Source organism: Peromyscus californicus, unplaced genomic scaffold (genome assembly GCF_007827085.1).
Source record: "Peromyscus californicus insignis strain IS unplaced genomic scaffold, ASM782708v3 Scaffold_5__1_contigs__length_169319896, whole genome shotgun sequence".
NCBI lineage: Eukaryota > Metazoa > Chordata > Mammalia > Rodentia > Cricetidae > Peromyscus > Peromyscus californicus.
In genome coordinates this window covers 105313509-105335669 of record NW_026294573.1, presented here as the reverse complement: position 1 = coordinate 105335669, position 22161 = coordinate 105313509, and the positions used below count along the sequence as shown (strand labels likewise).

The 22161-nt window shown below is 42.8% G+C and overlaps 1 protein-coding gene across 3 annotated transcripts in view; it reads left to right on the top strand.

The window, feature by feature from the left end:
• Ubap1 (ubiquitin associated protein 1) overlaps positions 1–22161 on the top strand; it is a 59051-nt gene that overhangs the window by 24167 nt on the left and 12723 nt on the right. For 2 of the 3 annotated variants that reach the window (XM_052715442.1, XM_052715440.1), the window contains exons 2-3: positions 3030–3070; positions 13335–13459. In XM_052715442.1, the coding sequence (XP_052571402.1) occupies positions 3037–3070; positions 13335–13459 (159 nt within the window). In that variant the 5' untranslated portion in view covers positions 3030–3036. The remainder of the gene's footprint in view (positions 1–3029; positions 3071–13334; positions 13460–22161) is intronic. The other variant, XM_052715441.1, reaches the window with a different exon arrangement.

Below are 22161 nucleotides of genomic sequence, written 5' to 3'. Positions count from 1 at the left end.
CAAGACATCCAGGGCTACACATAGAAACTGTCTTGAAAAACAAAACAAAACGTATATGATTTTTTCTATATCTGCTTTGTTTTTGTTTGTTTGTGTATGAATATGTGACTGGTTTGTGTCCATGAGCCCTTCAGATCCTCATGGTCGCGTCATACTTTACGCACTGTGCCTTCTCCCCAGCTCTGACCCTGCAGTTCAAGAGACTGGTTAAAACTTTAGATGTAGGCCGAGGGTAGAGTGCTTGCCTAGCATTGCATGGCCTTTGGTTAGATTCCAACACCCGATTCTCCTGAGCCCCTTCCTAAGAAAGGAAAGAAAAGGAAACATTCATGGAGAAGCACGTTTATTTAGTCTTGCTAAGTTGACATGACTGCCCCAGAACTCAATCCTGTTGTCTCTGTCTCCTGAGAGACTCAGATCACAGCCTTATTACATATGCTGTGGTCTGTGATAGTCCTGTTTGGGGACATTTATTGTTATTTTGTTTGTTCAGCAGTGTTTACTCAGGTTTTGTAAAGTGTTGTTATGGGTATTTATTTTCAAAGACATCTTGGGACTGGAGAGATGGATGACTCTGTAGTTAAGAACATTTACTGCTCTTCCAGAGGACCCAAGTTCTGTTCCCAGCATCCACTTCAGGTGGCTCTCACATCCCCGGTGATTAAAGCTTCAGGGGATCTGATTGGTGCACTTCATGTGCATCTGTACACAGGTGGCAGATACACGCCTAGACATACAGACTTTAAAAAAAAACAAAAAAGGTGTTCTGATAGGGTGTGGTGGTATTCACCTCTAATTTCAGTTTGGAGTCAGAGGCGGGAAGATTGAGAGCTTGAGGCTTTCCTGGACTACATAGTACAGGGCTAGGGCAGAGAGATCTCACCTCAAAAACAAACAAAACTACCCTAACATCAGAGGTTGGACATAAATTTCAGTAGTCTAGTGCTTGAATAGTTACTGTGTTTGACAGTTTATGAGAGGTCATTTTATGTATTGTGGCGATTCATAAAGAGCTCTTCATGGGTTATGCCTTGTATAGTTAATAAATAACTGTTAGATTTCTAAGACATCTCCATCCCACCCTCGAGTATTTGGGTACTCTTATTGGACTAGAAGTCACTGGGTTCTTCATTCATTTTTCTTGTTCTGAGGTGAAAATCTTTGATTACTTAGACATCGCTGTGTTTCTTTTTAGTTCTCTTGGTGGGTTAAATAATTGATACATGTAAAGATACATACTCAGTATAGAAAACCTAGAAAATAAATAGCACAAAAAGAAAGCCTGAAGCCTACCCATAATTTTAGCACCTAGTACTGTAAGAATGTCTTGTCTTTCTTTGTTTCTGTAGCATATTGGACTCTTTTCCGAAATATCAGAGCTCATCAGATCTTATTCTGCAAATTGATGATTTAAATTTTTCATTTCAGTTCTTCATAAAACAGTGGTGCTTAAGAAAGATCTGAACAGGGGCTGGAGAGATGGCTCAGCCGAATCAGATGCTTATTGTATATGTGCTAGTGGAAAATGGTTTCCTGCTTTCTGAGTTTCAGGGTTAGTGATATGAAAAATAAGTAAGTGAAGAAAGTTAGACTGATATGTGGTTGTCAGCTTTTTATGTTGTTAGTAAAGGTTTCCTGTCTTCCTTCCCCCTCTCCTTCTTTCCCTGCTCTCTCCTGTTCGTTCTGTTTCCCACCCTCCCTGTCATCTGACCTTACCATGTAGTTTAGGTTGGCTTCCAGATCACAGTCCTCCTGCTGTGGCCCCGAGTGCTGGGGTTTCAGGCATTTCCCACTCGCCACATCTGGCTCAGGTCAAGACATTACTGTGTGTGACTTGACAGTAGTACACAGTGGCACTTCCTGTGATTATTCAGTTTGGAAATACGAGTGCTTTTCCTGAATCCTCTCATTCGTGGGCTGGCTGCAGAAGGTTGTGAGGTGTGCAGTCCCCATTCATTCCAGAAATTGTAGTTAGGGATCTACATTTGCTTAACTAAACAAAGTAAAACACATTTACTTGGTGTTGCACATACGTCTTTTACACAGGAGGATCAACTTAGTAATAGTTTTCTTCTGTGGCCAGAATGTTATTCTTCTAATAATTCCTCAGAATCTGCACATTTAGTAATATTTAAATTTCCTTTTAGAATTTTTTGTTTTTGAGACAGACTTTTCTCTCCAGACTAGCCTGAAACTCAGTGCATAGCTCAGGTTGGCCTCATATTCCCTTTGGTCCTCCTGCCTCTGTTTCCCAAGTGCTAGTAATACATGTGTGAGTCATCCTACCTAGCTGATGTTTCTTTTTTTTTTTTTTTTTTTTGGTTTTTCGAGACAGGGTTTCTCTGTGTAGCTTTGCGCCTTTTCCTGGAACTCACTTGGTAGCCCAGGCTGGCCTCGAACTCACAGAGATCCGCCTGGCTCTGCCTCCCGAGTGCTGGGATTAAAGGCGTGCGCCACCACCGCCTGGCTTGATGTTTCTTTTTAAAAACTCATTTCTTTGGGCTGGCAAGATGGCTTGTCAGGTAAAGGTGCTTGTTGCCAAGCTTGACAGCCTGGGTTTGATCCCTGGGACCTACATAATGGAAAAGAGAATTAACTCCATAAAATTGTCCTCTGACCTCCAGACAAGCATTGTAGGCAGCACACATGTATGTAACACACACAGTAATAAAATCTTAAAAAATAAGGGTGGTGGTGGTGCACGCCTTTAATCCCAGCACTCGGGAGGCAGAGACAGGCGGATCTACAGAGTCAGTTCCAGGATAGCCAGGGCTACACAGAAAAACCCTGTCTTAGAAAATGAAAAAAGGAAAAAACAAAACAAAAAGAAAGACAAACAAATGAGTTTCTCCTATATTGGGCTTTCTTTTGGAAGACTTTAGGAGTGAGAAGTGAAGACTGTGTGAGTCCTGAAATATTAGTACTCTGGGTTTTTGTTTGTTTGTTTGTTTTTTGTTTTTGTCTCTATTTTCTTGTTTATAATGTCTCAAGACCTAGTGCCTAAGAAATCTTTTTTTGTTTTTTTTTAGGTTCTAAATGGCTTCTAAGAAGTTGGGTACAGATTTTCATGGTAAGTGAAGTGTTAAATATCATGGTTTAAGCTATGATTTGATCACAAATTTTAAGTTAATTTAGTATTTTGTTGTTATTTCTTTATACTGAAGAGCCTGAGTAAAACAAAGTTGTACAAAACACAGCATGTGCATCCTAGGACCTTCAATAATTTAAAAGTATTTCTTCAAATGGCTAGTTAAACCGTGCGTGGTCTTTAGAGTCTTTTTGTTTTTTTTCCTAGTTACTAAAGCCAAAGAAAGTTGTTTACTGTGAATCAGTCCCATATTACAGAGGTATCAGTAACAATTACATTGTTACATTTGAACTAATAGTTTTGCTTGATCTTTTCTTTTCCCCTCCCTCTCTTTCCCCACTTCCCTTTCTCCCTCCCCCCCCTCCCCCTGTATGTGTGTGTGTGTGTTCCTGGGTATTGAACCAAAGGTCTTATGCATCTAGGCAAGTACTATACCACTGAGCTGTAGCTCAGTCCCTTCATCTTTTAAGGTATGACCTTCCAGATGTAGGCCTAGGCAAGAGATGATGACTTTCAGGCTAGTCTTAACATAGTGAGTTCCAGGCTAGACTGGGCTACATTACCAAGAGCCTGTCTCCAAAAAAAAAAAAAAAAATTCCAAAAATGATCCCCCAGTTTTTTTTTTTTTTTAAGACAGGATCTATCTCTCTACCTTCCTCTTCCTCCTGAGTGGTGGGATTAAAGGCATGTGCCACTATGCCTGTTTCCAAACTAAATTTTATTATATACACCTATAGAGAATTTGATACCTAAATAGTTAAAATTAGACCGTCTTTTTATTCAATAGGCAATTGTATCGAGAAGATCCAAGCAATACAGATTTTTGCACAACCGATTTTCCATTTTAGAAACTGTATTGGAGGTTGGAGAGCTGGCTCAGCAGTTAAGATAGTATATTACTCTTTCTGAGGATCTGAGTTCAGTTCCCAGCAGCTCCATCTGCCTGTAGTTCCAGCTCCATGGATCCGTTGCCTCTCATCTCCTTTGATTATCCCACCCCCATATGGCATGCACAGATATATACATACATGAGTTTTGAAAATTGTGCATCATTGTAGCTATTGTACACTAGACTGCTTGGCAGCATGTGCAGATGATGCACTTTTCTGAAGTGCCAGCCAGTCAGCTGTGTCAGAACGGTGCAACAGTTAGTCTAGTTTTAGTTTAATGAAAACATCTTTGAAAGTTTGGGTTGCCACACATACACATGTAACTTGCATAATCCTGTGTTTGTTCCTGTGGTGTCACACCACTCAGACTCTGCAGTGAGCAGTCAGCAGCTCAGGTGGCAAGTCTTCAGGCACACTGGACTTTGCTATGTAGACCAGGCTGGCCTGGAACTCACAGAGATCCAACTATCCCAGCTTCCTGAGTGCTGGGCTAAACATGTGTGCCACTACAGATTATTTATTTACTTAATTTCATTTATTTATTTGTGTGTGTGGAGGCCAGAGGTCAACATCAGGTGTCCTCCCTTGCTGGCCAGTGAGTCCCCAGGATCCTTCAGTCTCTGCCCCACAAGCGTTAGTATGTACTGCTGTGCCTGGTTTTTTAAAGTGGGTACTAGGGATTTGAACTAGGTTCTCAGGCTTGCACAGAAAGTATTTTAATCACTGAGCCATCTCCACAGCCCTTAACAATTTTTTAAAAAATTATCTCTCGCCGGGCGATGGTGGCGTATGCCTTTAATCCCAGCACTCGGGAGGCAGAGCCAGGGGGATCTCTGTGAGTTTAAGGCCAGCCTGGTCTACAAAGCAAGATCCAGGACAGGCACCAAAACTACACAGAGAAACCCTGTCTCGAAAAACCAAAAAAAAAAAAACAAAAAAACAAACCACCTCAATATTTTTGTTCTTAAGTTGTTGTTGAACTGATAAATGAGGAGCTCATGGATATTGAGGGCTTTGCTTCTGAGTGTGTGTGTCAAATATATTTATTTTTACAGAATTACATGCAATGTAGGTTGATCATATTGTCCCCTGCTCTTTCCCATAACTCCTCCCAGATCCATCCCCACTCTTGCACCCCAACTTTGTGTCTTCTTTTGGTAAATAACCAAGTCCAGTTTGTGCTACTCATATACTCCTGGCTGTGGAATGCACTCGATCTGCAAAGAGAACACTCTTAAAGAAAACTGATTCTTCCTCCTTCAGAAGACATCAACTGTCCATAACTCCTGTTAGGGGTGGGGCTTATGAACCCCTCCCCACTCCATGCTAGAATGTTGACTGGCTTGTGCTTTTTTTGGTACTAAGAACAGTTAACCAAGCAGCATTCTCCTGAGCCAAGCACGGTGCATTCCTACAGTCCCAGAACTCAGAGGCAGAGGCTGGAGGATCTCAATTTAGAGGCCAGTCTGTAACAAAGATCCTGTTTAAAAAACAAATAAAAAGCTACCCTATTAGTTATTTTAGTATACAATATAATATTGTTGGCTCAAGTACTATGTTGATTATATAGTAGATCTAAAGAATTTATCTTGAATAATCAAAACTTTATACACTTTAACTGTCACCTCCTCTGATACTTCCTTTCTAAGGCCAAGTTAGGTATTTTCTAGAGAGGTTCTTTGCCCTGAAGTGCTATTAAAAGACTTAAATACTTTTCTTGCTGAGTGATAGAAAAGACATTTTGTTTCTGATTTGATTGTGAGCTGTAATTGCCTTATAATCTAATGTGGAAAAGGTAGCTTTGTAATCATTGTAATCATGATTCTAGCATATGTCATTCTTTGTTGGCAAGCCAAGATGCTACTTTTGGTGGTGGTGGGGCACCTGGTATATTTCTGTAACTTTGTCCAGAATCTGTAAAACTTGCATTTATTTTGTATGAATGCTCTGTTAAAAAAACTTTTATAGCTGGACATGAAGGTACACACTTGTGACCCCAGAAGTAGTGAAATGGTACAGGAGGATTGTTAATTCATGGGTATCTTGGGTTCTATATCTATTTCACCCCTACCCTCCTGTGGGAGTCCAGCTCCCACCTTTTGAAGGGTTCTTGGGTAGAGGAGAGAGGAATTAGGAAATATTAGTTAGAAAGACAGAAACACAGACTAGCTTTGGGAGGGCCCTGGGTCAATACCCAGCCGCCTTAGACATTTATTCAAAAGGGCTTTGTAGCTGGGCGGTGGTGGCGCACGCCTTTAATCCCAGCACTCGGGAGGCAGAGCCAGGCAGATCTCTGTGAGTTCGAGGCCAGCCTGGGCTACCAAGTGAGTTCCAGGAAAGGCGCAAAGCTACACAGAGAAACCCTGTCTCGAAAAACCAAAAAAAAAAAAAAAAGGGCTTTGTATACAAATGCCAAGGGGAGAGGCAAAAGACCTCCCCCTTGCAAAATCTGGACACTGTACAGCCAAATGTAGACCCTTAAAAACACATGGTAACCATGCCCATGGTCAAATCATCCCATTATACAGCCCTGCTGCATAAAGCAAGCCCAGATTATCTGATCCTGAGTAAATTCTCACTAGGAAACCTCTGTGGGTCTCCACAGTTCCCCCTTCTTAATAATATAAATCTCAAGTGAGGGTGCAGAGCTTAACTCTATGCAGCTCTGAATCAGCTTTCCACTAAGAGCTTGCAAGTAGCTGGAATATAGCAATACTCATTATGGTTGCTATACCTCCTATCAAAGGAGTAGGGGATGATCAAGATGGAATGGCCTTTTTGAATGGGTCTAAGACAGTTTTAGCTGCACCAAGCTCTTTTTTAAATCAGTAAACTCTTGATGAAATTGCATCAAATCTAAAGACTCCTTAGCATCACCATTAATATTAACAGGTTAATGTAACACAAATTTTAGATGGTCTTATCAATAAAAAAAAAACCCTGGAGCCAGATATTGGGCAAATTCTGAAAGATCAGAGAGACAGAACAAGCCACAGCTAACCTCACTTTGCCAACTCCTCAGCTGATCTTGTTTCCTCAGACTGTAAGCCTCTGATTTCTCACTGAATGGATCTCAGCTGAACTGCTCAAACGCCTCTAGTTCCTGGTCCTCACACCTTAAGAGCGTGAGTTCCTGTTTCCTCACGTCTTATATACCTTTCTGTGTCCTGCCATATTTCTTCCTGGGATTAAAGGTGTGTGTCCTTCCCAAGCAAAGACATGAGATCTCAAGTGCTGGGATTAAATGTGTGTGCTACCACGCCTGGCTCTGTTCCCAATGTGGCCTTGAACTCACAGAGATCCAGATGGATCTCTGTTTCCTCGAGTGATAAGATTAAAGGCATGTGTGCCACCATTTTCTGGCCTCTATGTCTAATCTAGTGGCTGTTCTGTTCTCTGACCCCAGATAAGTTTTATTAGGGTATACAATATATTGGGGGACACAATATATCACCACAGGTTAACATCATAATTTTAACATGAATATTACTATACACAATTACAATTCTCACAAACTTACATCCAAAAGCAAACTCTCAATAGAACTATTTACACTTTACAAACTTGAGCAAACATCCAAAAGCAATCTCTTTATAGAACTCTTTACACTTTTTCCTAACAAAACATAGGGTACATTAACACAAGTTAACATTATTCATACAAAGAACAAGAATTTTTTTTTAAATTAAAGAGACTGAGGAATATTAACTCCTCCTATTCTTTATGATTTTTTAAGCTACATCTTGAGCCTGGGTAGAAAAAACAAACCTCCATTTCTACATCAAACAGTTCCATTTTTATACATACAGTTTGTGAGTCACCAGAGTTAATGTATATATGCATACACAAAACAATTCATAAGTCGTCATAGTTGATAATGTATATAGGTGAAATCAAAATTGTCCTATTGCAATTGAATCACCCCTGTCCCTCCCATTTCTTAAGTCTGAAAATTTAAACAAGTCAGTTCTGATACCGGTCTTAAAGTTCCAAATATGAAGAATCCCACAACCAAAAACTTGTTGCAGCTTCCCTGAATGCAACAACTCAGTTCAATCAAGAGTCTCTGAAACTTTGCTCTCAGTTACAGCAGGATTTTATGGCAGTTTAACCCTAGGAACTCTGCCTCACGGAGAAGGTAACTGAGCCGCTGCAGAGTCCTCTTGAAAAAGCGCTCTGCACAGCCAGCAAAGAGAAGCCGTGTGACTTTGACTGCTAACTCTGTCCAGGCTTTTATAATCCCATTCCTGAGGGGATGCTGCCCTGTCTCCACAGAGACCCCTGCTCACTGCTGCTCATGGTAGTCAGGCCTACCTTGGTGTCCCCAGAACATATACATGCACTCAGAGTTGCCTGCTCCCTGGCCCTCCTGGTGTGTGCCCTGCAGGCATCCCTCTCTGGAGGCTCTGTCTCTCCTGCAGCCGCCATGGTGTCCTGCACACTCTGACAGACCTGCCCCAGTTGCTGGTGTCTGAAGCCTCTCCCACAGCATCTCTGCTCTGCTCGTCAAGGTCGAAGAGGGTAGCCTCTAGGCAAGTCAGTCTGGCTGACTGCACTCTCCTCACCTCAGCTCTTTCATGGCAGAAAGCATGCAGAATCCTGTTGTTTGCCCTGGCTCTCAGCATCTGCCGTCTGTGCGCTTTGATGATGCCCAGTGGGTCTCAGCTGCAGATGCCTGATTGGGGGAAACGCTGCACCTGCTGCTGCTGCTGCTGCTGCTGCTGCTGCTGCTGCTGCTGCTGCTGCTTTCTGAAGCTGACAGTCTCTGAAGTGACTTTTCTTTCTCTGACTGTTAAGTGGCTACTCAGTTCCGGATACAGGTTTCTGTGTCCCAGGTCGGACACTGGGAAAAACCACTTCTACTGTAAGTTAACCTTCTATTAAACCTTCCCCATATCCCTAGACCTAAAGCCTGTCTTTCTCAAGCTTCACCAAAACTTTTTACAACTTTACCCTAACTTAGTAAAGAGAGAGAGACAGAGACATAGAGAAACAGAGACACAGAGAGATACTTGCTGCAGCCTAACTGAAACTACTCTGCTTTATATTTACAATTTTACTCGTGAAGAATAGAATTTCACTGCACTCAATTAATTCCAGGCATGCCCCCTTAACCTGCAGTGTTCCTTCTCTTTTATCCTCTGTACCCAGGCCCCACGTTGGGCACCATATGTGGAAGTCTAGCTCCCACCTATTGAAGGGTTCTCAGGTGGAGGAGAGAGGAATTAGGAAGTATTAGTTAGAAAGATAGAAACAGATGATAAGAAAGACAGAGACACAGACTAGCTTTGGGAGGGCCCTGGGTCAATACCCAGCTGCCCTAGGCATTTATTCAAAAGGGCTTTGTATACAAATGCCAAGGGGAGAGGCAAAAGAACTCCCCCTTGCAATATGAAAGCACACTATACAACCAAGTATAGACCCTTTAAAATACCTGGTAACCATGCTTTTGGTCAAATCATCCCATTATGCAGCCCTGATGGGTAAAGCAAGCCCAGATTATCTGACCCTGAGTAAGGTCTCATTAGGAAGCCTCTGTGGGTCTCCACATCCTCCAAGGTGTGGTGGTGCATGCCTCTCTTTCTTTTTAATCAAGATAGAGTTTCTGTGTGTAGCTGTCCTGGAACTCACTCTGTAGACCATGCTGGCCCTGAGCACTCTGCCTCCAAGTGCTGGGATCAAAGATGTGTCCACCACCACCCAGCAAACTGTCTCTTGTTCTTTGTTCATTGAACAAGTCTCACCTGGTGGATGGGAGATACATGTATGAACATTTCCCCATTATTTAGGGATAATAAATATAATGACAGTGTTGAACTCAATGTTTGACTGAAGAGAGAGTTGTCACTTATTCTTTTTGTGTGTGAAAACAGGAGAGTGTGCGTGCGCGTGCGCGTGCGCATATGTGCTTGGGGTGAACATATATGTATATGCATGTGGGAGCCATAGGACAGCCTTGGGTGTTTGTTCCTTAGAAGCTGTCCACCTTGTTAGTTGAGACAGGGTCTTTCACTGGCCCAGAACTCTGCAAGTACACTAGGGTGGCTGGCCAACAAGCCCCAGGGATCCACCTGTCTGCTTCCCCAGTGCTGTGCTTATAAATGTGCACCATCACTCCTGGCTTTTATATTGGTTCTTAGGATTAAATTCAGGTCCTTAAGGTTGCAGCGCACACACTTCATTCACTGAAAACCTCTGCCCCATTTGTTTATTCTTTTTTTTTTTTTTTTTTAATTTTGAGACAGGGAGGGGAGAGAGTGGCACACGCCTCTAAGCCTCTAATCCCTGCACTCGGGAGGCAGAGACAGGTGGATATCTCAGTTGGAGGATAGCCTCGTCTACAGAACAAGCTCCAGGACAGCTGGGGTTACAAGGGAAACCCTGTCTCAAGACCAAAACAAACAAAAATATTTTTTGAGACAGGGTATTATTAAGTTGCTGAGACTAACCTCTAACTTTTTTTTTTTTTTTTTTTTTTTGGTTTTTCGAGACAGGGTTTCTCTGTGTAGCTTTGCGCCTTTCCTGGAACTCACTTGGTAGCCCAGGCTGGCCTCGAACTCACAGAGATCTGCCTGGCTCTGCCTCCCGAGTGCTGGGATTAAAGGCGTGCGCCACCACCGCCCGGCTAACCTCTAACTTATAATAGTAGCTGACCTTACAGTTTTCATCATGAGACTTTGATTGTACTTATTTTTAAAGGCCTATAAATAATTGTGGGCATTGCCAATTGAGAAAACAGTATATATACAAGTATATGACCACATTTGGAAAATTTCCTAGAATACTCATACTGCAGAGAGAATACATTGACCACAGTTACGGATTTAGTTTCTACACGTCTGAGAAGTAGTTCACATATTTTCATTATGACTAGAAATTAATGGGAAGGAGAAGACTCCATCCTCCAACAATGGGACAAGGATGATTTTCCTGGTAGAGGAGTTTGTGTGTTCCAGGAGAATGGTGAAATGATAGCAGTTTAAAAATCAAGATTTAGGTGCATGTATGTTTGCCTGCTGCATGAGTTTATGTGTGTGCAAGAGCCATTAGAGGCCAGAAGAGTTATCAGATACCCAAGAACTGGAGTTACAAATAGTTGAGAACCACCATGTAGGTGCTGGGAACTGAACTGGGTCCCCTGCAAGAGCAGTAAGCACTCTTAACTGCTGAGCCACCTCTCCAGCCCCTGATAGCAAAATTTGTATCTTGGTAAGCCTTCAGATCTACATTTTTTTTTAGAACAAAAAAGGTATATATGGAATCTATGTTGCCAAGCACCCAGGAAAATATGGCATTGTGAGGCCCACAAGTAAGCCTTGTTTTACTAGGTATTAATATTGAAAAAGTAAAATTGATCAGTTATGTCTCATTGTCTGCCTAGTTCTGCCAGTAAATTAGTTCACTAGAATCGGTCCAGAAAGAAACCCTGACCCAGCTGGAAGTGAGAATGAGAGGGATGTACCAGAGGCACTGTCTTCCTCTCTGACCAGTCAGTTGTGGACCGCGTCCTGGGCCTTCTGTGCTGCTCAGTTACACTAGGCAGAGCACCTTAGGGAGTTAAAGCTGTTGAGCTGTGTATGGCTTATGTTGTTTGATAGTTCTGACCAGATTACCATGATCTTGTCTGAGTATCCTTTTCTAAGTGCTGCCCTGCTCAGCTATTTCCCCACTGGTAAGGGGTTGAGAATGTAGCTCAGTGGTCAGATGTAGCAGGCTTTTTCTTTTGAGCCACCAACCAACTCCCAAATTATGATAAGGAAACTTCTTATTAGTTATGAATTCTTGACCTTATCTTATGCTTGTCCCACCAGCTTGTATAACTTAACTTGTTTCTCTTGATGTACCTTGGGGATTTTTACCTTTCTTTCCTCTGTGTATCTTACTTTCACTGCTTCTTGTGTCTGTCTGTCTGGTGGCTGCCTGACTTCAGGCCTTGGGCATGTCCCTTTCTTTTTCTCCCTCATTCTCTCCTCCTTTTCTCCTCCTACTTATTTTCTCTGCCTAGCTATTGGCTGTTCAGCTTTTTATTAGACCAGTCAGGTGCCTTAGGCAGGCAAGGTGAAAGAAATGCAATACATCTTTACATAATTAAATGCACATCCTTACATCGTTAAACAAATGCAACATAAACAAATGTAACACACCTTTACAAAGTTAAAGTGATATTCCACAACAGTTGAATGCCTCACTTATCTGAGACATGGCCATGGATTTGATTCTCTTGTACTGGGGGTGTGGTAGAAATCCATATTATTCTAGGAAGTAATAATATTCTTATTTTTTATGTTTAAAAAAATGATTGTTTCACTGGTACCCACTCCCCTCACCCCCTAAAAGGAAAGAAAAAAGAACTCTAAATCAAATACACCTATTGTGAGGCGTCTGAGCAGTTCAGACAGATGTGTGTCAGACAGTAATGTAGATTCTGAGAATACAAGGTGGGTGTAGTGGCACACACTGTAATCCCAGCTACTTGAGGGCGAGGTTGGATTGTGAGCTCAAGACCAGCCAGGGCTGGTACAAGACCTTATTGCCCAGACAAAGCAGAACAACCAAAACAAAATGATTTTGAGACTACATCTTCAAATAAGACTTAAATTGACTTGGCTGCAAGAAGCTTCTGTTTCCTTAGGCAAGACACAATAAGTGTAATAAAACTGCTGCGTAGTGTGTTAGGAGATAATAGGTACTGTGAGGCTAAGTCAGACTGTGAGTAGTGAGGTAGGTAGCCATTTCCTGTAGGATGCTGAGGTTAACTCTGGCTGAGAAACATTTGAGCAGAGTTGAAGAAGTAAAGGAATGAGTTATGAATCCAAGGGAAGAGCATTTCAGATAAAGAAGCAGCCAGTATGGGACATTTTGAGGCAGATTTGAGCGTGACATCATTTCAGACAAAGGTCCCCATGACTTAGGGCAGTAAGCCCAAGGACAGTTGTTAGGAGATGTGGACAGAAAGATCCTAGGAGGCTTTTTTAGGCTGCTGTGAGTACTTTGGATTTTTTAGTGTTTTGTTTTGTTTTGTTTTGTTTTGTTTCTCAAGACAAGGTTTCTCTTTGTAGCCCTAACTGTCCTGGCCTCAAACTCACAGAGATCCACTTTCCTCTGCCTGTGGAGTGCTGGGATTAAAGGCGTGCGCCTCACCGGCAAGTTCTTTGGATTTTACATTGAGTATAATTGAAAACAAACCCTGGTAGTGAAGTAGACTGAGTAGGCTGGTCTCAGATCAGGTAAGCTGTTGGAGACGGGATTCAAGTCTTAGGAGAGGATAAATGAATGGGTGTTCACAAGTAAGGTTATAGCAAAATAAGTATTAAGGTGATTTGCTGATATTTTCTGCTTTTTTATTATTATTATAGGGACTTTCAGTTACCTTGATGATGTCCCATTCAAAATAGGAGACAAATTCAAAACACCAGCTAAAGTTGGTCTACCTATTGGCTTCTCCTTGCCCGATTGCTTACAGGTTATCAGAGAGGTGCAGGTAAGTGGCGAATTTCACTTATGTTTAGTGCATTAAAGACTCTTGATAAAAAGCTGTTCCTACATCTCTTTAATTTTATCTTATTGCTCCTGTTAAAGCCCGGTTTACAGTGGTAACCCAGACCTCCATTTATATGTTTTATACATAATATATTTTTTCTAGGTTTCTGTGCCTTGCACAAAACAAATTCCAGTTATCCATTTCCCGTCCTCCTCTTTCCTTGTTGATGTCCTCACTGTCTTTAGATAATGTTTTCTTCTGCTGTGCCTCACACTTCATTTCAGGCCTACCTTAGTTTTCACCCAGGCCATTAGAGGAGCCTCTTCAGTTGGCTCTGCCTGCAGTGTTTTCCACATCAGTTCTAGAATAATGGTTTTAAGGCTTTAAAACTGTTTTAAAGGTTTATAACTCAGTAATTATTATTAAAGCAGACATAGGGACATCAGATTTTGTCAGAGCACATCCAGCCGTCTTCGTGTTCCGGGTGAGCAGGAATTTGCTGACTACACTTTGTGCGTTACTCCCTGTGCCTGGCTTTCCCCATGGTTGCCTCTGATGGAATAGTCTTTTTCTGGACTGTACAGAAAGCTGTCAGTCTGTTAGAATTGTGCCTAAATGCTCTCTAGGACTTCTTTCTCAACCCTCTCATCTTTAGAGCTAAGTTATATATATATAAGTACATGAAATTACTTCTTGTTTTTCTGTTTTTATTTTTTTGTTTTGTTTTTGTTTTTCAAGACAGGGTTTCTCTGTGTAGCATTTTGGAGCCTCTCCTGGAACTCGCTCTGTAGACCAGGCTGTCCTCGAACTCACAGAGATCCACCTGCTTCTGCCTCCCGAGTGCTGGGATTAAAGGCGTGCGCTACCACTGCTGGGCGAAATTACTTCTTGAAAGCACCCAAAAACTAAGTGTTACTTCAGTGGCACTTACCAAGTGCCTGCTTTTGGGAGGTGCTCTCGTGGGAACCAAGGAGAGAGACAGCTTAGTGTCCTCAAGGTGCTTATAGCTTAGAGGTGTTGTGAGAGAACCAGAAGAGCACAGTGATCTCCACACGTTCCTGTCACACAGAAGACTCGACTTCACCTTGGTGGAAAGGAAGTTTTCCTTCTGGGCACTCACTAGGGCATCAGTGTGTCACTTTAAAAGTATTTTGCCTTCTACAGTCTGTGTGCAGGAGAGTTCAGTTGCTTTGTTTTAATAGCTTTGTTGAGATAGGATTCACATACTTTGAAATTCACCCTTTCAAGCTATATATATATATATATATATATATATATATATATATATATATATATATACTTCAGTGGTTGTTTGTTTGTTGTTTGATTGTTTTGCTTTTGTTTGTTTGTTTTGTTTTGTTTTTTCGAGACAGGGTTTCTCTGTGTGGTTTTGGTGCCTGTCCTGGATGTCACTCTGTAGACCAGGCTGGCCTTGAACTCACAGAGATCCACCTGGCTCTGCCTCCCGAGTGCTGGGATTAAAGGCGTGCCCCACTACCACCCGGCCTGGCTTTATTTATTTTTAATTAATTAATCAATTAATTTTAATTTAATTTATGTGCTTTGGTGTTTTGCCATGGGTTCAGATCCCCTGGAACTGGAGTTACAGACAGTTGTGAGCTGCCATGTTGGTGCTGAGAATTGAAGTCAGGTCCTCTGGAAGAGCAGCCAGTGCTTTTAACCTCTGAGTCATCTCTCTAGCCTCCCAGCCAGGGTTTTTAATATATTCACAGTTGTGTAAATTTCTAGAATATTTTATTCCTCCCAACCCCAAAAGAAATCCACTGTGGTCTTTGTGACAGGCATATTTAATTTATGTTTTTGTAATTGGAGTCCTAGGCCAGAGGTCTGAATCTGGAGGCTCCCAGTGAAACAGGTCTGGTCCTTTATCACAAAAGGCCAAATGAAGAGAAGAATGGTGGTGAAGACAGGAAAGTCATATGTCCTCAGGGTGGGCACCTACTGGAGTCTAGTTAGTAAAGCCTGTCTGTCCCAAGAGGCTGATAACTGTCCTGATTCTGTAGTACAAGCTGGAGGTTTACACAGCTAGACATCTTGGTCTGGTTGAGCATTATTTCAGAATGAGGCCTTGTTCTTGATAAACAAAATTGTTGTTAGACATACAAAGTATGGCTCCTTCTGAGTACCTCTTTTTCTCCTAACTGAATATATATCTTTAGTAAGGTTGCTGCTGCCTGGGAGGGCAGTTTCAGCCTTTGGAACAAGATGATTTTATCTTAAACTTCTTGTTCCTGGAATCTGAGTGAGTATGAGAGAGAATGCTTCAGAAAAGAACCAGTTCACACTTGTCTTGCTTTTAGTTACTCGTCAGACACCTACAGACACAAGCAAAGAGTCAGTGATTTTAATAAAACCAGCCTCTATGTCCCTGTTACATTAGTATGGGCCAAGTAATATTTCTCTTGTATGGATACGCCATGTTTGTGTATTCATCAATTGATAGACATTTTGGTAGTTTCTACTTTTGACTGTTAGGACCAATATTGCTAAGAAGACTTATATGCAAGCTTCCCCTTGTTTTTCGTTCTTCTGGGTGTGTGTACATATGGGCCTTACCATAACTATTTAAAGGAACTACCAGATATTATTCCAGAGTGGCTCACTGTGTCATTTTGAATTCACACTACCACTGCAGGTGTATTCCAGTTTCTGGACATCTTGCCAACCTATAGTAACTGCCTTTTTCATTATGTACTTTGTGGGTGTGAAGTTGTATTTTGTGGCTTTGATTTGCATTTTACTAATGAATATCTTTTTTTAAAAAAAGATTTATTTATTTATTATGTATACAGTGTTCTGTCTGCATATACACCTGCAGGCCAGAAGAGGGCACCAGATCTCATTATGGATGATTGTGAGCCACCATGTGGTTGCTGGGAATTGAACTCAGGACCTCTGGAAGAGCAGCCAGTGCTCTTAACCTCTGAGCCATCTCTCCAGCCCTGATGCTAAATATCTTAAGTAGTTTTGAATACTGGATAGATGATCTCTTTTTTTTTTTTTTTTTTTTTTGAGACAGGGTTTCTCAGTCCTGGCTGTCCTGGAACTTGCTTTGTAGACCAGACTGGCCTTGAACTCACAGAGATCCATCTACCTCTGCCTCCCAAGTGCTGGTATTAAAGGTGTGTGCCATCACTGCCCAGCTAGATAATCTTTTTTTTTTTTAATGGAGATTTCATTGGGCCATTATGTACATTTTACTTAATATACTTTCCTTGCTCCATTTTTTTGATAATAAATAATCACTAAATACCTTTCAGTGTATGCAGTCCTTGTAATAATATGATTTTAAAAACCTTAGAGCTAGAGATGTAGCTCAGTAGTAGCATGTGTGCTCTACATGTATCAAGATCTGGGTTTATCTCTAACACCTTGTGCACATGTGCGCGCGCGCACACACACACACAAACATAAACATGTACACACAATTGAAAAAATAAGAGTAAGAGGTGTGATGAATGAAGCTTTGGGTTTATCTCTACCACTGCATACACACAGACACACATATACACAAACATGCACATACAATTGAAAAAATAAGAACAAGAGGCGTGATGATTTTTGCTAGGAGCAGACACGTGCAGTCCATAGGCTTGGGAAGCTGAGGCAGGAGGTTCACTTTCATACAGCAGTCCGAGGCCAGCATAGCAACACAGAGAGACCCTTGTATCACCTACTTTCCTCTTGCTGACAGAATTCCTCCAGAAAGTACTTAAGGGGAGGATTTATTTGGGTTATGATTTGGGGAAAATAGTCCATCATGGCAGTGCAGGTGTGCTGTGGGACCGGATTCTGTGTGCTGCCACCTGAGTGTGAGGGAACTAGTCACGTTGAGAAGTCAGATAAGGACTGTGCTCAAAGTCAACAGCCCAGCCCCCAGCCCCCAGCCCTTCAACCAAGCCCCACCTCCTAAAAGTTTGACAGCCTCTCAGATCAGCGACCTTAGATGTGGACCAGCTGTTGAAGCACATGAGCCTGCCCAGGACTTTCACATCCAAACCTTTGTACCCTCCTCCTGGGCCCATAGGCTGGTCTGGAATCTGGGCTGGGCTGTCCCTCCAACCTCCCCAGTGACCTCCTCCCCCCAGCCAGGCCTCCCCAGCTAAAGGTTCCACAGCTTCCTCAAGCAGCCCACCTGAGGACACTCAGATCATAGCAGTGTGCATCTAAAAGAAAAAGATGGCCGGGCGGTGGTGGCGCATGCCTTTAATCCCAGCACTCGGGAGGCAGAAGCAGGTGGATCTCTGTGAGTTTGAGTCCAGCCTGGGCTACAGAGTGAGTTCCAGGAAAGGCGCAAAGCTACACAGAGAAACCCTGTGTCTCAAAAAAAACCCAAAACACATGAGGGCACCTGGGGACACTCAGGTCATAGCAGTGTGCATTTGAAAGAAAAAGATGAATGCACCTGTACCTTGTTCCTCGTTCCTTTGTGACCTCACTGATGCATTCAGAAAACTTGTTTTGAGTTTCAAATTTTTGCTACTTTAGCTTTTGCTGGCTACTTCTTTTTTGGCCAGTGAGAAGCATTGATAAATACATAGGATTATGCTCAGAGCACTCACTCACTGCACAGAGGAGGAGAGCTGGGCTCTAATACTCCTGTGTAAACCACTTATAGGTTGTTGTTGTGCTCTCTCTTTCTCTCTAGCTCTCTCTCAAGAAAACAGAATCTCAGTGTGTAGCCCTGGTTGGCCTGGAATTCATTATGTAGAAGAGGCTGGCCTCAAACCCACAGAGATCTGCCTTCTGAGTGCTATTTTGAATTTTTGAGGCAGGATCTCATGCATCTCATTCTGTTCTCAAATTCAATTGAGTAGGTAAGGATGATCAGGAGATCAGTCTGCCTCAGCTTTACAAGTACTGAGATTACAGGGGTGTGCCATTATGTCCTGTTTTAAATGTTTTGCTTTCAAATTATGAAAACTAACCAGTGTGCCTTTAATCTCAACACTCAGAAAGCAGAGGCAGGTGGACCTCTGAATTCAGGACAGCCAGGGCTATAAAATAGAGAGACAAAATTCCATCAACATGAGTCAGTAAACATATATAGCATCTAGGGTCCAGGAAACTTCACTTGGATGCTGTGATCACAGTAGTGTGGGGTAGTCCTTAATGTCTGTGGTTCATAATGGAGTCTACTGTCATTCTTGTTTTTTTTTTGAGACAGGGTTTCTCTGGGTGGCCCTGGCTGTCCTGGAATTCCCTCTGTAGACCAGGCTGGCCTTGAACCCAGAAATACACCTGCCTCTGCCTCCTAAGTGCTGGGATTAAAGGCGTGGGCCACCGCCGCCCAGCTTATACTGTCATTCTTATGTGGGCAGACATTGTACAATAGCTATACAGACGTTTAACTTTCCAAGGCTCCAGTTCTGCATCTGTAAAATGGGATATTGGCTTTTTAGATGGTTACAAAGATCAAATAAAACACTGCCTTAATTTGTGTTCCTTTAATAAAATACATGATGAAGTTGTATGCTTTACACAGAAAGGAAGTGTATTGCGCTTACAGTTTTGGAGGTTGAAAAGCACAGACTGGGTAGTGCAGTCTGTTCTGAACCTGATACGGTCGGAACACAACATGGGAAATGCAAAGGAAGCTGGCTGCCTGTAGGAACATGCATGTCAGCACAGAGACCACATGCTAAAGCAGGAAACAGCGACTTGTGAATAGGTGCCCGCTTCTCCTCCTCTTTTTCTTTATCTTTTTACTTAAAAAGAATTGTGAGGCCAGTAACATGACTTCGTGTAATCCTGACAACCTGAGTTCAGTTCCTGGGACTCACATGCTGGAAGGAGAGAACTAGCTTCTCCAGGTTGTCCTCCGACCTCCACCTGTGCATCATCATTGCACCCCCACCCCCAGTGTAACTAAAGGAAAAGAAAAGGTTGACCTTAAGGTTACAGTTTTGAGACAGGCTGGCCTAAAACTTACTGTGCAGCCCAGGCAAACTTGTCATGCTGCTGCCTCAGCTTCCTGAGTTGCTGGGGTTGTAAGTATGAACCACGGGACCCAGTTGAGATTTTCTTCTCAAGATGTATTTACTTTTGTATTTTATGCATATGAGTGCTTTTTTTGCATGTATGCCTGCATGACAGAAGAGAGTAAGGTAGAAGATGACATCAGATCCCATCATAGATGGGTTTGTGGATACTGGGAATTGAGTCAGGTCCTCTGGAAGAGCAGCCAGTGCTCTTAACCGCTGAGCCATCTCTCCAGCCCCCAGATTTTGTTTTCTTAATGCTTTCTCTGGAAGTTCTGAAGGATTGAGAAATACTTCCTACAGGAAATGCACTACCTTCTGCCTTCCACTAGGCCTACCTCTTAGCACTCCTTCCCTCAACACTAGGATCAATAATCGTAGGGAGCCGACTGTATCTAACCCACAGCATCCCCCGTTATCTGTGCTGTGTTCTGCAGCCGCGGGAGGGTGCCAAAACCTCCGTAGTGCCAACTCCACATACGAGCATGGCAGCGCCGCCACAGTCGAGCCGACTGCTGGTGCCGCACAGTGTGGACACGCCTCGCTGGCGGGACAGCCTGTTCAGAGTGTCGCTAAAGACTGGTTTGTTTTTTCTTTTAGATTTAGTTTTGATTTTGTGTATATGAGTGATTTACTTGCATGTATGCATCACATACGTGCCTGTGACCCACAGAGGTCGGAAGAGGGTGTCAGATCTCTTGGAACTAGAGTTAAAGAGAGCTGCTAGGCAGTAGGGGCACATGCCTTTAATACTAGTGCTCAGGAGGCAGAGGCAGAGGCAGGTGGATCTCTGAGTTCAAGGCCAGCCTGGTCTGCAGAGTGAGTTCCAGGACAGTCAGGGCTACATGGAGAAACCCTGTCTCAAAACAACAAAACAAAATGAAAGAATAGTTTTTTTTCTTGAATTCTTTGAAGAATATTTTTTATAGCATATTTTTATTGATTATTTGGCAATTTCACATCATGCACCCTGATCACATTTTCTTCCCAGTTCTCCCAGGTCCACTCCCCACCCTTGTGACCTCCCCCAAAACAAAAGAGGGGAAAAAAAAACCAAAATACCAAATCCAGTTTGTGTTGCCCATATACTCACTGGAGCATGGTCAAACTTCCAGTGGGCAGCTCCTTACAGAAACCCAGTCCTTCCCTGCCCCCACCAGAATCCGTCAACTGTGAAGAGCTACACTTCAGCAGAAAGGATAGTTTTGATCCACCTGTGGGTGCTGGGAACAGAGCTTGGGTCCTCTGCAAGAGCAGCAAATGCTCTTACCTGCTGAGCTGTCTTCCAGCCCAAAGTTAAGATGTGTTTGTTTTTCCTGGAATTTTTGTTTACTGTTCTTGCATTGTAGTTGAGTACAACCGAAACTATAGTGAAGGGACTGTGGCAACTCTAGTGAGTTGATAGTGCTTGCCTCTACGTTTTTAAAATTTTTATGTGCATTGGTGTTTTGTCTGCATATATGTCTGTGTGAGGATATTGGATCCCTTGGAACTGGAGTTACAGTTGTGAGCTGCCATGTGGGTGCTGGGAATTGAACCCGGGTCCTTTGGAAGAGCAGCCATTGCTCTTAACCACTGAGCCATCTCTCCAGCCCCTTGCTTGCCTCTTCTACTCTATATTGTAGTATTGTACAGGGCTCTCCCCCCTCCTTTTTTTTTCCCCCTTTGAGACAGGGTCTCTAGCCCAGGCGGTTCTCATAGTCCCTGTGTAGCAGAGGTTGACCTTGAACTTGGCTGATGTTCCTGCCTCCACCATCCTAATGCTGGGATCACAGGCGTGTACCATGAGTGGTTTAGTAGCGTTGGGGGTCAAGTCTAGTGTCTTGTTTGTGCAAAGGCAAGTCTCCTACTGCCTGAACTCCAACAGCAGCAGCAGCATTTTATTTCAAACCACATGCTTACTTAAAAAATGTTTTTCTCTATTTCCCATGTATTCTACATTACTTTGATAATCACAAAAACAAAAACAAAAGGACCAGCTATGAAGCTCGATTGGTAGAATGTGTGCCTAGTATCTGTGAAGCCTTGTGTTTGACCATATGAGCTGGGTGTAATGGCACACACCTGTGATCTCAACAGGGGCGATGAAGGCAGGAGGGTCGTTGGCTGTATTGTGAGGTTGAGGCCAGCCTCGGCTACATACGTGCAACTCTGCCTCAATCACCAGAACAGTGACAAAAGAAACAAACCAGAATCTTAGACTGTTCTAGAAAAGAGAAGATATTTCTAATTATTCTTAGAGTGAAAATTTAAGAGACTTGGGCTTATGGGCAAGGGAAGTCTGTTTATTGGAGGCTGGTTTTCCTCCATGAGTATGTACACATCTTCAACCTTAACCCTTAGGGTGAGGCTAAGATTGAGCTACACGTAAGTTTTAGTACAGCCTAAACTGCTCAGTGGAATCTATGGGAGTCCATAATGATTGTCACAGGATCTACAAGCGTTGAAGAGACAAGCCTCTAGGAATGCCTATGAGGGATTATCTAGGTTAGGTTAACTGAGGCAGGAAGACTGGCCCTGGATGTGTGGGTGCTTCCGTCCCCTGTGCTGGGTCCTGGACTAAATAAAAAGGTACAACTAACAGAGAGGAGTACTGCCAGTTGTGTCTCTGCCGTCTCACCACAGATGCAATGAGACCAGCTGTCTGAAGCTCCTGCCACTGTGCCTGCCCTCACTGTGAGCCCAAACAAACTTTCTTCC